Source organism: Nerophis ophidion, linkage group LG28 (assembly GCF_033978795.1).
Source record: "Nerophis ophidion isolate RoL-2023_Sa linkage group LG28, RoL_Noph_v1.0, whole genome shotgun sequence".
Taxonomy (NCBI): domain Eukaryota; kingdom Metazoa; phylum Chordata; class Actinopteri; order Syngnathiformes; family Syngnathidae; genus Nerophis; species Nerophis ophidion.
The window spans coordinates 26,437,325-26,452,769 of NC_084638.1; the positions used below are offsets into that span (position 1 = coordinate 26,437,325).

General features: G+C 35.9%; 1 protein-coding gene across 3 annotated transcripts; it reads left to right on the forward strand.

Moving 5' to 3' along the window:
• Positions 1-2,153: 2,153 nt before the first annotated feature.
• LOC133545218 (uncharacterized) lies at positions 2,154-11,978 on the forward strand. Of its 3 annotated transcripts, none has more exons than XM_061890607.1 (5): positions 2,154-2,264; positions 4,355-4,591; positions 4,816-7,302; positions 9,306-9,384; positions 11,895-11,978. In XM_061890607.1, exons 2-4 carry the CDS (start codon positions 4,369-4,371, stop codon positions 9,368-9,370), a joined length of 2,775 nt encoding a protein of 924 aa, XP_061746591.1. In that variant the 5' UTR covers positions 2,154-2,264; positions 4,355-4,368; the 3' UTR covers positions 9,371-9,384; positions 11,895-11,978. The 3 variants fall into 3 exon arrangements, with proteins under 3 accessions (XP_061746591.1, XP_061746592.1, XP_061746590.1); XM_061890608.1 differs by having other exon boundaries at positions 2,160-2,264; positions 4,358-4,591; XM_061890606.1 differs by lacking the exon at positions 2,154-2,264 and adding an exon at positions 2,389-2,544.
• The last annotated feature ends 3,467 nt before the right edge of the window (positions 11,979-15,445 follow it).

Consider the following 15,445-nt stretch of genomic DNA (forward strand, 5'->3'; position numbering starts at 1 on the left):
CATATGTGACATTAATGCTAACATCATGTTGACATTAAATACATTACAGTTGTTTAACTAACAAATGAACATAATCAAGTAAGTAACAGGACTGAAAGTAACAGCAATGAGTTTACAATAAAGAAAAAATAAAAATATGACATATGTGACATTAATGCTAACATCATGTTGACATTAAATACATTAAAGTTATTCAACTAAAAACATGAAAATAATAAAGCAAGTAACAGAACAGAAAGTAACAGGAGGGAGTTAAAATGAAATAAAAAAAGAATAAAAACATGACATATGTGACATTAATGCTAAAATCATGTTGATATTAAATACATTACAGTTGTTTAACTAAAAACATGAACATAATCAAGTAACTAACAGGACTGAAAGTAATAGGAATGAGTTAAAATAAAATAAAACATGTCATATGTGACATTAATGCTAACATCATGTTGACATTAAACACATTAGTCATTCAACTAAAAACATGAAAATAATAAAAAAAGTAACAGGACTGAAAAAAAAGGAGTGAATTAAAATAAAAAATAAAAATATCAACATGACATATGTGACATTAATGCTGACATCATGTTGACATTAAATACATTACAGTTGTTTAACTAAAACATGAAAATAATCAAGTAAGTAACAGGACTGAACGTAACACGAGTGAATGAAAATAAAGAAAAAATAATAAAAACATGAAATATGTGACATTTATGCAAACACCATGTTGATAAAAACATGAACATAATAAAGTAAGTAACAGGACTGAAAGTGACAGCAATGAGTTTACATTAAAAAATAAATAAAAACATGACATAGGTGATGTTAATGCTAACATCATATTGACATTAAATACATTACAGTCATTGAACTAAAACATGAACATAATGAAGTAAGTAACAGGACTGAAAGTAACAGGAGTGAGTTAAAATAAAATACAAATGATAAAAACATGATATATGTGACAATAATGCTAATATCATGTTGACATTAAATACATTACAGATGTTTAACAAAAACATGAAAATAAACAACAAAGTAACAGGAAAGAAAGTAACATTAGTGAGTTAAAATTAAATAAAAATAATAAAAACATGACATATGTGACATTAATGCTGACATCATGTTGACATTAAATACATTACAGTCATTCAACTAAAAACATGAACATAATACAGTAAGTAACAGGACTGAAAGTATCAGGAGTGAGTTTCCATTAAAGAATGAATACAAACATGAGTTACAACCATGTGACATTAATGCTAACATCATGGCGACATTAATCACATTAGATTCATTCAACTTGAAACATGAACATAATCAAGTAAGTAACAGGACTGAAAGTAACAGGAGTGAGTTAAAATGAAATTAAATTAAATAAACATGACATATGTGACAGTGATTCTAACATTATGATGACATTAATCACATTATAGTTGTTTAACTAAAAAACATGAACACAATAAAGTAAGTAACAGGACTGAAAGTAACAGCAATGAGTTTACATTAAAGAATAAAGAAAAGTATGACATACGTGACATTAATGCTATAATCATGTTGACATTAATCACATTACAGTCATTCAACTAAAACATGAACATAATGAAGTAAGTAACAGGACTGAAAGTAACGGGAGTGAGTCTTAATCACTAAATGAATAAAAACATGGCGTATAACCATGTGAGATTAATGCTAACATCATGTTGATATTAATCACATCATAGTGGTTTTACTAAAAAAATGAACATAATATAGTAGGTAACAGGACTGAAAGTAACAGCAATGAGTTTTCATTAAAAAATAAATAAAAACATGATGTATGCAACATTAATGCTGACATCATGTTTATATTAAATATATTACAGTTATTTACCTAAAATCATGAACTTAATCAAGTAAGTAACAGGACTGAAAGTAACAGGAGTGAATTGAAATAAAAAAAATAAAAACATGATATATGTGACATCAATGCTAATATCATGTTAACAATAATCACATTACAGTTATTTAACTAAAACATGAACATAGTCAAGTAAGTAACAGGACTGAGACTTGAACCAGCAGTCATTGAGTAAAAAAGATGTAATAGTGACGTCACGCGAAGAGGCGCAACAGGCACTGTCTGTACTTTGGCGCCCTCCCGTGTTCAGAAAGGAGAAGGTGACGTCACTGCTGACTGGCCAGCACATAAATGAGGTGACGTCATTCAGCGCTCACTTGAACTCAGGTGTGTGCCGCCGCCTCTCTTCCACACTTTTATCAAGGTAAACACTTTTTTTTTAAACGGACATGTTTTACTTTCTAACTCAAACTTTTAGTCGTTGGTTTGCCCGGAAATGTCTTGTTTGTTTCAACATTTGTATCATTTTAAGCCATTAAAAATATCTAAACTTATGTATAGTTTTCAGCGTTAACTTTGTGTCCATCCATCGACTGATAATGAGCATTTAAAAGTATTTTAAGTGAGTTCAAGCGAACGTTTAGGTTGCCAAAATGTGACGATGGCGTTGCCAGATGGGAAATTACAAACTGTCCGACCAGAAGGTAAAAATGGTCATATTTCGAGGAAATCGATTGAAACTTTTATTGAAATGACAGTATTAGTATATTTTACTCATTTAGAATACATTTCAGGGTTAAGTTTGTGTGGGATTTTGAAATTATTGCTAGAGTAGGGGAAATAAAACTATCCTACAAATCGCGATGAATATCATACGTCTGGCAACGCGGGTTAGTCACGTGACCAACATTAGCTTAGCTCAAAGTCAAGACGAGCTAGCTCACTTCCAAAGCTTTATTTTTTACTACTTCCGGTGAAAAGGCTTTACATAAGTGAGGTGTCGTCTGGGTCTGAAATTAAACCGAAAGCCTGCAGTTGTGAGCGAGCGTCGTTTAAAAGCGACAACTAGCAAGCACGTTAGCTCGATGCTAGTGTTAGCTTTAGCCACCTAGCGGCTGAGAGCGAATACGCATGCGCATTGTTTGAATGAAGCCAACATATCAAGCTAGCTAGCGACAACCCTTTCACTTCCGGTGCACTCAGTCGAATTTATTTCTATTTCCGGTGCGAAACGCAATACTTGCAGTGAATAAACTTGACCACGAAGTGGAGCCACACAGTAGAAGTTGTTGAATGTAGTTTGGATGGAAGAATTGTTAGAATTCCCAGGAAAACCGGAATTTGGTTTGGAGTTTGGGGAAAGTGTTAGTTTGAATGCCCTGGATGAGTTGGAATGTGTAAATGACAGTTCTGTGTACTTTTATCAAATTGATTATTTTTAGTCTTTAAAAATGACAATTATGTGTTTTATGAAATTATTTGTAGTCTTTAAAATGACTAAGTTCATGTAATAAAACTACACAATTGTCATTTTTAAAGACTACAAATAATGTTAAAAAAGTACACATAATTGTTATTTTTGAAGACTAAAATAATCCATTATGTGTAGTTTTATGACATAGATTATTTTTAGTCTTTAAAAATCACAAATCCGTGTAGTTTTATGACATGGATCATTTTTTGTCTTTTAAAATGACGTATGTAGTTTTATGACATGGATTATTTTTAGTCTTTAAAATGTCTTTTTCCTCTTTAAAATAATTTTTAGTCTTTTGAAAAATGACTTATGTGTCGTTTTATGACATAGATTATTTTAAGTCTTTAAAAATGGACAGTTATTATATGTACTTTTATGACATGTATTATTTTTAGTCTTTAAACATGACTAAATACATGTCATGAAACTACACATAATTGTCTTTTTCAAAGACTTAAGATAATCCATTTTGTGTAGTTTTATGACATGAATTTTTTTTAGTCTTTAAAAATGACAATTATTGGTAGTTTTGACATGGATTATTTTTAGTCTTTAAAAATGACAATTATGTGTTTTATAAAATTGAATATTTTTAGTCTTTAAAATTGACAATTATGTGTTTTATGAAATTGATTATTTTTAGTCTTTAAAAATGACAATTATGTGTAGTTTTTAACATATATTATTTTTAGTCTTTGAAAATGACCAAATTCATGTAATAAAACCACACATCTGTCATTTTTAAAGACTAAAAATAATATATGTTAAAAAACTACACATAATTGTCATTTTTAAAGACTAAAAATAATCCATTATGTGTAGTTTTATGACATGGATTATTTTTAGTCTTTAAAAATCACAATTATGTGTAGTTTTATGACATGGCTTATTTTTAGTCTTTGAAAATGATTTTGACATGTATTATTTTTAGTCTTTAAAAAGTGACAATTATGTGTAGTTTAATTACATGGATTATTTTTAGTTTTTGAAAATGAAAATGATGTGTAGTTTTATGAAATGTTTCCCTTGCTGTTTAGAAGATTTGACGACAATGGCGGCCAGCAGCAACCATCCCGCCTGCCAGCCACAGCCTCCCCCCCACAACGGACAGCTGGACCCCGGCGTGCCCCAGAACCCCAGGCTAGGCCCAGGACCGCCCCCCCAGCCTGTGGCCCCACGACCCCTGTTTTACATGCAAGCTCCGCCTCCTTATGTTCAATACCAGTGGCCCGTGCCCCTTTCCTACAACCCCTTTGCTGGATTCCCACCCATGGGTGAGTCTTCCACACTTTGTATACCTCAACCTGGAAAACTTCCAACTGAAAACAACCAAAAATCAGCAAAAACAATTGAAATTCTCATCCATGTTTGAATCATTTAGTAGTATCAAAGCCGCCTTACCTTTTAAAAGGTAAAGGCTGGACTTTGTTTACCAAATTGTACTTGATACTGTTCAAATGGAACCAGGTCTCTGTAACCACATTTCCCCAACTCTCAGGCTATGGTATGGTCATGCCCCAGTTCCCGCCTCCACCCTATATGGAGGCCCCGGCGTGCATCATGCCCCACCCACATGTTCAGCCAGTGGACTACAGACGCTTCCTGCATCCTCCAGTCCATAGCCATTGCCCACCGTACCAGAACATAAACCAGACCAGGAGAGTTCGATGTCTTCGAGAAACCGTCAGCTGCGAGGTCCAAACTGAACCGCCACAGGAAAGCTTGACGAGTCGCTGTGTCGGTTCGGATTCAGGGCGGGAAACTATGCCGTGTTCTCCGTCAACCTCCAGTTCCAGCTTTAAAAAGCCGGGATCTGTGGAGGTTGAAAAGTGTCCATCACCCAGCAGCTGTGTGGACAAGGAGATCCAGGTGGACTGTCCTCATGAACAAGTTTTTGTGTCGTCTCCTGACCAAAGAAGTGTCAAGTCCTGCAGTCCAACATTGGACGCCAGCAGGGTCGTAGACATGAGCGGTCCGAGGAACGCTCACTGCAACATCTGGTCCGTGACCTCTCAGGATTGTGTAGCCCCTGTGTGCAGCTCTTCTCAGCAAACAAACGAGGTTTGCAAAGAAATCCCTGACATCTTGCTGCGTTGGAGAAGTACCACGCCACAGGAAGTGAGGATCAACCTGACAGACGAGCTACTTCCTGACAATGACGACCAGCTGCCTTCCAGAACTGACAAGGAATACCAAAGCCCTGTTGGTACTAGTCGCTTAAAGGATGACTGTTGTACCAGTTTTCCAGAAGGCGTCTTAAATCACGACGACACAAATGCAGTTCTGGTCGAGGAGTCCAGAAGAGAAAGTACAGTGTTGGGTTTGTACGTCTCTGAGAAGCCAAGCGGTCCTCAAAGCCAAGTTGGGCGTCCACTGAATAAATCCCACATAGTCGCTGACCAAGAAGACCTCAGCATGTCGAAGCCCCACGACGACACCACAGAGAATCCTCACTACAGGAGTCGGAAGATGAATGAGTCTGTGTGGTCCGTGGAATCTTTAGCCCCCTTTGTCCTGAATAAGGAGTGGAACCTGCATAATAACGCGTTCAGTCCTGCGATGGTTGCAGAGATGGACGAAGACCCTGAGCAGGATGGACCCTCGACCCAAGATGTTTTCAAAGCCAACAAGAAACGAGATCTGAGATTGTCTGTTCCAATGTCAGATAGTTGGTTAGATTCCAGCACTCCAGCTGTCAAGACCAGGAACCCACAAACCCAACTGAAGGCCCCGCAGAGCACGACTCCTTTAGGAAACTACGCCCCAGTTTTCTTACACATGCAGGCTACTCTCCCCAAGGGAGCTGTGGCTGAAGATGGGTCTTCTGAACCCGTGGCTAGTCAAAGCCCAAACCAGGAAGTATGCATTACTGCACAACAGGCAGCAAGTCCGTGCTCTGCTGGCCAAGAAGAAAAACATCGGGAGAAAACCCCACCCATAGCCCAGTGGACTCCGGACCACAGCAAAGATGACGGACAGCCGAGGAACCAGCTTTGTGTCTTTTTACCTGATCCCAGAACACAGGATTTGTCACCTGGTAGATTAGCGCAATACACTGTCATCAGCTACCACTGCAATAAGTCCCAGCTTCCTTCCAGAACTGACGAGGAAGACCAAAGACCTGTTGTTGACTATTGTACCGACCCTCCAGAGGTCGTCTTAAATCACGGGAACGACACAAATGAAGTGCTGGCTACGGAGTGCACAAGAGACGGAGTGTTTGGTTCGAAAGTCTCTGAGAAGCTGAGTAGTCTTCCAAGCCAAGTTGGGCGTTCACTGAATAAGTCCCCTGACCAAGAAGACCATGACGACACCACAGAGAATCTTCGCCACAGGAGTCGCACGATGAATGAGTCCGTCTGGTCTGTCGAATCTCTTACCCCCTTTGTCCCCAACAAGGAGTGGATCCTGCAAAATGGTGTGTTCAGTCCTGAGATGACCGAGTATCCTGAACAAGATGGACCCTCCACTGGAAACGTTTCCAAAGCCAACAGGAAACGAAGTCTGAGATTGTCGTCGTCCGACTCTGTTCCGATGTCGGGCGCTTGGTTAGATTTCAGCACTCCAGCTGTCAAGACCAAGACCCAAGAAACCCAAGTGAGGGCACCGCAGAGCACGACTCCTTCAGGAAACTACGCCCCAGTTTGCTTACTGATGCAAGCGACTCCCCCCAGGGGAGGTGTGGCTGAAGATGGGTCTTCTGAACCCGTGGCTGATCCGAGCCCAAACCAGGCCGGAGGTCTATGCTCTGCTGGCCAAGAAGGAAGACATTGTAACCCATCGGCAGGGGAGAGAACCCAGTGGACTCTGGACCTCAGAGAGGCTGGGAAAGCAGTCCAGCTTTGTGTCCCTCTACCTGATCCCAGAACTGAAGAGTTCTCGCCCGGCAGCGTGGCGCAGTGCTTAGTCATCTGCTTCCTGTGCAACAAGTACCACACCGCCAGATGTCCTCACAAGGAGACCAGGACGAACGCGGGGCGACCAGGTAAGGTGTACTTACCATACCGATGCATACTTGTATTATTTACTAGTGTGGAATGTTGGACTAGTGATATCACAAACACTAACCTAGTAATCATCTGGAATGGACTTCAAGTTGAAGTGGGGTGGTAATTGTTTAAAATGACGCGTACGCGTTTGTTACTGGATACTACTTTTTTTTTTTTCTTCAGATTTAATTAAAAAAAATAAAATAAAAAAATATGTTTAATTTTAGAAAATCCCAGAAGGCTAATAGGTTTTTTTGTTTGTTTTTTCTTTCATAGAAAATTTTATTTTTTAATATTTTTATTTTTTAAACTAACACTGTCTGCAATGGACTTATGCTGTCTGTAAGTTGAAGTGGAGTGGTAATTGATTTTTTTATTTGTATTTTTAATTTTTTTTGCGACACCTAGTGGTCACAGTAATTCATGAAGTTGATGCAGTAAGTTGAACGATGCGGACACGGTTGTTACTGGGTAGTTTATTTTTAAATTATTATTCTTTTTTTAAAAAATAATATTTATATATATATATAATATATTCTGGAAGGTAAATTGAAATAGGTTCATGTTTTTCATAGTAAAATATATATTAAAAAAATTTAAACAATATATTTTGTAATAACACTAACTTATTAACTGTCTAGAATGGACTAATGCTGTCTCTCGGTTGAAGTGGAGTGGTAATTTTATTTATTTTAGTTGATACCTAGTGGTCACAATGAAGTGAAGCTCATGACGCAGAAAGTTGAATGATGCGGACACGTTTGTTACTGGACACTTATTTAAATTGAATTTTTTTGATGTATTTATTTTTAACATCCCAAAAGATTAATAGATTAGTGTTTTTATTTTAATAGAAAATATATAATAAATATACATAAAAAAACACTAACCCTTTAACGGTCTGGAATGAATTTATGCTGTTTCTAAATTGAAGTGGAGTGGTAATTGTTTTTTTGTCAAGTCGTAGAGGTCACAGTTGATGCGGACACATTTGTTACTGGATAAGTTTCTGTATTTTTTAATTTATTGTTTTAAATACTAAATACATTGTAAAAAAAAACAGTCCAGAAGGTAAATAAATAGGTTAGAATTTTTTCTTATTTTTTTTTTTAGTAAAATATATATTTTAAAAAAAAATGGAAAATAATATATTTTATATTTGTTTGTTTTTTTAAGCACTAACCTATGAACTGTCTGGAATGGACTAATGCTGTGTCTAGGTTGAAGTGGAGTGGTAATTAGTTTTTGGGTGTTTTTTTTGTCGACACCTAGTGGTCACAGTAAGAAGTTGATGCAGTAAATTGAATGATGCGGACACATTTGTTACTGGATATGTTTCTTAATTTTTTAAATGATTTGTAGTTTTAAATGCTATATTCATTGTAAAAAATATTCCAGAAGGTAATTAGGTTAGTGTTTATATGTGTGTGTGTGTGTGTGTGTATATATATATATGTATATATATATATATATATGTATATATATATATATATATGTATATATATATATATATATATATATATATATATATATATATATATATATACCTTTTTTTGAATTTTTTTAAATAAAACAAAATATTTTATGATTCATGAAGGGGAAGAACTGTCCTGAATGGACTAATACTGTCTAAGTCGAAGTGGAGTGGTAATTGTTTTTATGTGGACACCTAGTAGTCACAGTAATTCATGAAGTTGAGTAAGTTGAAAGATGCGGACCCACTTGTTACTGGATGGTTTGTAGTATGTCTTGTAGACTTTGTGTGTAAATTTAATGCAATTATATTTCCTGCTTGATTATAGTTCAATGATTATCTATCTCTAGCTTGTGCTATTGTGTGCTTGGCTGTTGTGTAGCTGCTAGCTCCTATAGCCTAGCATGTTCACCGCTTTTAGCAAAATATCTTTTCTGCGGAAGTGTCTGTATCGCACTTTCACATGCCAGCTTGTATCATCCGTGCTAGTTTGTGATAAGTCTCGTAACAAGTGTGTGCTTGTAGGTGTGAGAAAATGCAAGAACAACACGAGTGAAGGAGCGCAGGGGGATCTGATCAACTTCTCTTGATGGAGGAGCAGACTGTAAGTTTGAATTGAATCCTGTGGGAAATGTTTGGTTGCATAACTGCAGTGATAATAATACTTGGATGATGTGTGTGGTCCATTAAAGTGATTTACTACAAATGTATGTTAGAAGATATTGTATAAAACAATAGAATGTAGTTGTGTGAAGTACAGTATTTACCTTGGAGAGTGTCAAACACACCATCAGCAGCTTCCTGGGACCCGGCAGGGTCTTGGTCATCAAATAGTTAAAAAATAATTCCGTCAAAAACACAAAATATGAAATATCCCCCCCCAAAAAAAAAAAATTGAAAGTGTAATAATTATAGTCAATAATTCATAACATTGACTTGAATTCATTATTTTTTGGAGTAATGGTCGTTTAAAAAAAAATAAAAAAATCTCACTAAAATTCTTGGTAATCCAAAAGGGTCCCAATCATGAATAAGTCCCGCTTATTTCTTTTATTTCTTTTACTTTCAACACTTGAATTTCAAGATCAACTTTGAGGAGTATGTGTTGATATAAACTTGTTTTTGTGTGGGTGTTAAAACATGCACACAACCTACTGTTCAGTGCACAAATGGAAATGTGTGAATGCATAAGAACTTCCTGTTCAGTGCAAAAAAAAAAAAAAAAAATACTAATTCTTGTTCAGTGCAAAAAAAATACAAATTTTTGTTCAGTGCAAAATAAAAAAAATACTAATTCTTGTTCAGTGAAAAAAGAAATACACATAAAATAATCTAAAATACAAATTATTGTTCAGTGCAAAAAAAATACAAATTCAGTGCAAAAAAAAACTAATTCTTGTTCAGTGCAAAATAAAATAAAACTAAAAATACTAATTCTTATTCAGTGAAAAAAGAAATACACATAAAATAATTTAAAATACAAATTATTGTTCAGTGCAAAAAAAATACAAATTTAGTGCAAAAAAAAACTACTAAAATCTAAAAAGATACTTATTCTTGTTCAATGCAAAAAAAAAAAAAAAAAAAAAAAAAAATACTAATTCTTGTTCAGTGCAAAAAATAAATAAAAATTAATTTGTCTACAATACTCATTCTTGTTCAGTGCCAAAAAAATACAAATTCTTGTTCAGTGCAAAAATAAATAAAAATTAAATGATTTAAAATACTTATTCTTGTTCAATGCAAAAAAAAAAAAAAATTAAAAAAAAATACTAATTCTTGTTCAGTGCAAAAAATAAATAAAAATTAATTTGTCTACAATACTCATTCTTGTTCAGTGCCAAAAAAATACAAATTCTTGTTCAGTGCAAAAATAAATAAAAATTAAATGATTTAAAATACTCATTCTTGTTCAGTGCCCAAAAAATACAAATTCTTGTTCAGTGCAAAAAAAAATACAAATTCAGTGCAAAAAAAAACTAATTCTTGTTCAGTGCAAAATAAAATAAAAATACTAATTCTTATTCAGTGAAAAAAGAAATACACATAAAATAATTTAAAATACAAATTATTGTTCAGTGCAAAAAAAATAAAAATTTAGTGCAAAAAAAACAACAAAAATCTAAAAAGATACTTATTCTTGTTCAATGAAAAAAAAAACAATTAAAAAAAATACTGATTCTTGTTCAGTGCAAAAAATAAATAAAAATGAATTCGTCTACAATACTCATTCTTGTTCAGTGCCAAAAAAATACAAATTCTTGTTCAGTGCAAAAATAAATAAAAATTAAATGATTTAAAATACTCATTCTTGTTCAGTGCCCAAAAAAATACAAATTCTTGTTCAGTGCAAAATAAAATAAAAATAATACTAATTCTTGTTCAGTGAAAAAAGAAATACACATAAAATAATGTAAAATACAAATTATTGTTCAGTGCAAAAAAAAATACAAATTCAGTGCAAAAAAAACAACTAATTCTTGTTCAGTGCAAAATAAAAAAAATAAAAAAATACTAATTCTTGTTCAGTGAAAAAATAAATACACATAAAATAATCAAAAATACAAATTATTGTTCAGTGCAAAAAAAATACAAATTTAGTGCAAAAAAACAACTAAAATCTAAAAAGATACTTATTCTTGTTCAATGCAACAAAAAAAAACACTAATTCTTGTTCAGTGCAAAAAATAAATAAAAATGAATTTATCTACAATACTCATTCTTGTTCAGTGCCAAAAAAAATACAAATTCTTGTTCAGTGCAAAAAGAAATAAAAATTAAATGATTTAAAATACTCATTCTTGTTCAGTGCCCAAAAAATACAAATTGTTGTTCAGTGGAAAAAAAAAGCTAAAATATAAAATACAAATTCTTGTTTGGTGCAAAAATAAGCACACTTGTGCGTGCCCCAGGAAGATTTGTACTTCAGGAAGTACAATTGTTTGCTTTATGAAAAATCGTATTTTAGGAAGTACACTTGTACTTACATGATGAAGTACAAGTGTATGTACTTGATGCGGTACACTTCAGTAGATGGAATGTGCTGATTGAGGTGTAATAGCAAGTTCAGCCACTAGAGGCAGTCCACTCTTATTCTTCTCTTGTTTGTTGCAGGAGGACATCAACACTGAAGAGGAACAGTCGGGATTTGGTTTTAAATATAATAATAATAATAATAAAGCATTTTTGCTACCTTAACTTCTAGTCTTTTTTACAGCATACCTTCTCCTTTTAAACTGATGTTTATATATACTTAATCATGTGTATTTTTAGTTTAATGAAGTCATACTGTGATAAAACATGTTTACAACAATCATTGACATTGATATCAATGTAATAAAACGTGTTTACAACAATCGATATTGATATCAAAGTAAATGGTCTGGTTTTGAATTTATTAGCCTTCAAAGACCCGCTGCAGCAGCCCAAGCGGTCCCGTCGATCGCTGTTTGCAGCTTTAATCGATATTGATATCCAAGTATCAGTTTGCATGCACAACATCCAACACAAGGTTGCGCTTTTATTTTGTAAAGTCATGGACAAAGGGTGAATGTGCTAAGCCACAAGGTTGGGCTTTTATTTTGTAAAGTCAAAAGGTGAATGTGCTAGGCCACAAGGTTGGGCTTTTATTTTGCAAAGTCATGGACAAAAGGTGAACATGCGAGGCCACAAGATTGGGCTTTTATTTTGTAAAGTCAAAAGGTGAACGTGCGAGGCCACAAGGTTGCGCTTTTATTTTGTAAAGTCATGGACAAAAGATGAACGTGCGAGGCCATGAGGTTGGGCTTTTATTTTGTAAAGTCATGGACAAAAAGTGAATGTGCGAGGCCACAAGGTTGGGCTTTTATTTTGTAGAGTCGTGGACAAAAGGTGAACGTGCTAGGCCGCAAAGTTGCGCTTTTATTTTGTAAAGTCAAAAGGTGAACGTGCGAGGCCACATGGTTGGGCTTTTATTTTGTAGAGTCGTGAACAAAAGGTGAACGTGCTAGGCCGTAAGGTTGGGCTTTTATTTTGTAAAGTCAAAAGGTGAACGTGCTAGGCCACAAGGTTGGGCTTTTATTTTGTAAAGCCATGGACAAAAAGTGAATGTGCGAGGCCACAAGGTTGGACTTTTATTTTGTAAAGTCATGGACAAAAGGTGAACGTGCAAGCCACAAGATTGGGCTTTTATTTTGTAAAGTCATGGACAAAAGGTGAACATGCTAGGCCACAAGATTGGGCTTTTATTTTGTAAAGTCAAAAGGTGAACGTGCGAGGCCACAAGGTTGCGCTTTTATTTTGTAAAGTCATGGACAAAAAGTGAATGTGCGAAGCCACAAGTTTGGGCTTTTATTTTGTAAAGTCAAAAGGTGAACGTGCTAGGCCACAAGGTTGGGCTTTTATTTTGTAAAGTCAAAAGGTGAACGTGCTAGGCCACAAGGTTGGGCTTTTATTTTGTAGAGTCGTGGACAAAAGGTGAACATGCGAAGCCACAAGGTTGGGCTTTTATTTTGTAAAGTCAAAAGGTGAACATGCTAGGCCACAAGGTTGCGCTTTTATTTTGTAAAGTCATGGACAAAAAGTGAACGTGCGAGGCCACAAGGTTGGGGTTTTATTTTGTAGAGTCGTGGACAAAAGGTGAACGTGCTAGGCCACAAGGTTGGGCTTTTATTTTGTAAAGTCATGGACAAAAGGTGAACGTGCGAGGCCACAAGGTTGGGCTTTTATTTTGTAAAGTCAAAAGGTGAACATGCTAGGCCACAAGGTTGGGCTTTTATTTTGTAAAGTCAAAAGGTGAACGTGCTAAGCCACAAGGTTGGGCTTTTATTTTGTAAAGTCATGGACAAAAGGTGAACATGCGAGGCCACAAGATTGGGCTTTTATTTTGTAAATTCAAAAGGTGATCGTGCGAGGCCACAAGGTTGCGCTTTTATTTTGTAAAGTCATGGACAAAAGGTGAACATGCGAGGCCGCAAGGTTGGGCTTTTATTTTGTAGAGTCATGGACAAAAGGTGAATGTGCGAGGCCACAAGGTTGGGCTTTTATTCTGTAAAGTCAAAAGGTGAACGTGCTAGCCCACAAGGTTGTGCTTTTATTTTGTAAAGTCATGGACAAAAGGTGAACGTGCGAGGCCATAAGGTTGGGCTTTTATTTTGTAAAGTCATGGACAAAAGGTGAACATGCGAGGCCGCAAGGTTGGGCTTTTATTTTGTAGAGTCATGGACAAAAGGTGAATGTGCGAGGCCACAAGGTTGGGCTTTTATTCTGTAAAGTCAAAAGGTGAACGTGCTAGCCCACAAGGTTGTGCTTTTATTTTGTAAAGTCATGGACAAAAGGTGAACGTGCGAGGCCATAAGAATGGGCTTTTATTTTTTAAAGTCATGGAAAAAAGGTGAACGTGCGAGGCCACAAGGTTGGGCTTTTATTTTGTAAAGTCATGGACAAAAGGTGAACATGCGAGGCCACAAGATTGGGCTTTTATTTTGTAAAGTCAAAAGGTGATCGTGCCAGGCCACAAGGTTGCGCTTTTATTTTGTAAAGTCATGGACAAAAGGTGAACGTGCGAGGCCATAAGGTTGGGCTTTTATTTTGTAAAGTCATGGACAAAAGGTGAACATGCGAGGCCGCAAGGTTGGGCTTTTATTTTGTAGAGTCATGGACCAAAGGTGAATGTGCGAGGCCACAAGGTTGGGCTTTTATTCTGTAAAGTCAAAAGGTGAACGTGCTAGCCCACAAGGTTGTGCTTTTATTTTGTAAAGTCATGGACAAAAGGTGAACGTGCGAGGCCATAAGGATGGGCTTTTATTTTTTAAAGTCATGGAAAAAAGGTGAACGTGCGAGGCCACAAGGTTGGGCTTTTATTTTGTAGAGTCGTGGACAAAAGGGGAACGTGCTAGACCACAAGGTTGGGCTTTTATTTTTTAAAGTCATGGACAAAAGGTGAACGTGCTAGACCACAAGGTTGGGCTTTTATTTTGTAAAGTCGTGGACAAAAGGTGAACATGCGACGCCACAAGGTTGGGCTTTTATTTTGTAAAGTCATGGACAAAAGGTGAACGTGCGAGGCCACAAGGTTGGGCTTTTATTTTGTAAAGTCATGGACAAAAGGTGAACGTGCGAGGCCACAAGGTTGGGCTTTTATTTTGTAAAGTCATGGACAAAAGGTGAACGTACGAGGCCACAAGGTTGGGCTTTTATTTTGTAAAGACAAAAGGTGAACGTGCTAGGTCACAAGGTTGAGCTTTTATTTCGTAAAGTCAAAAGGTGAACGTGCAAGCCACAAGGTTGCGCTTGTATTTTGTATAATCGTGGACAAAAGGTTGGGCTTTTATTTTGTTAAGTCATGGACAAAAGGTGAACGTGCGAGGCCACAAGGTTGGGCTTTTATTTTGTAGAGTCGTGGACAAAAGGGGAACGTGCTAGACCACAAGGTTGGGCTTTTATTTTGTAAAGTCATGGACAAAAGGTGAACGTGCGAGGCCACAAGGTTGGGCTTTTATTTTGTAAAGTCATGGACAAAAGGTGAATGTGCGAGGCCACAAGGTTGGGCTTTTATTTTGTAAAGTCATGGACAAAAGGTGAATGTGCAAGGCCACAAGGTTGGGCTTTTATTTTGTAAAGTCAAAAGGTGAACGTGCTAGGCCACAAGGTTGCGCTTTTATTTTGTAAAGTCATGGACAAAAGCT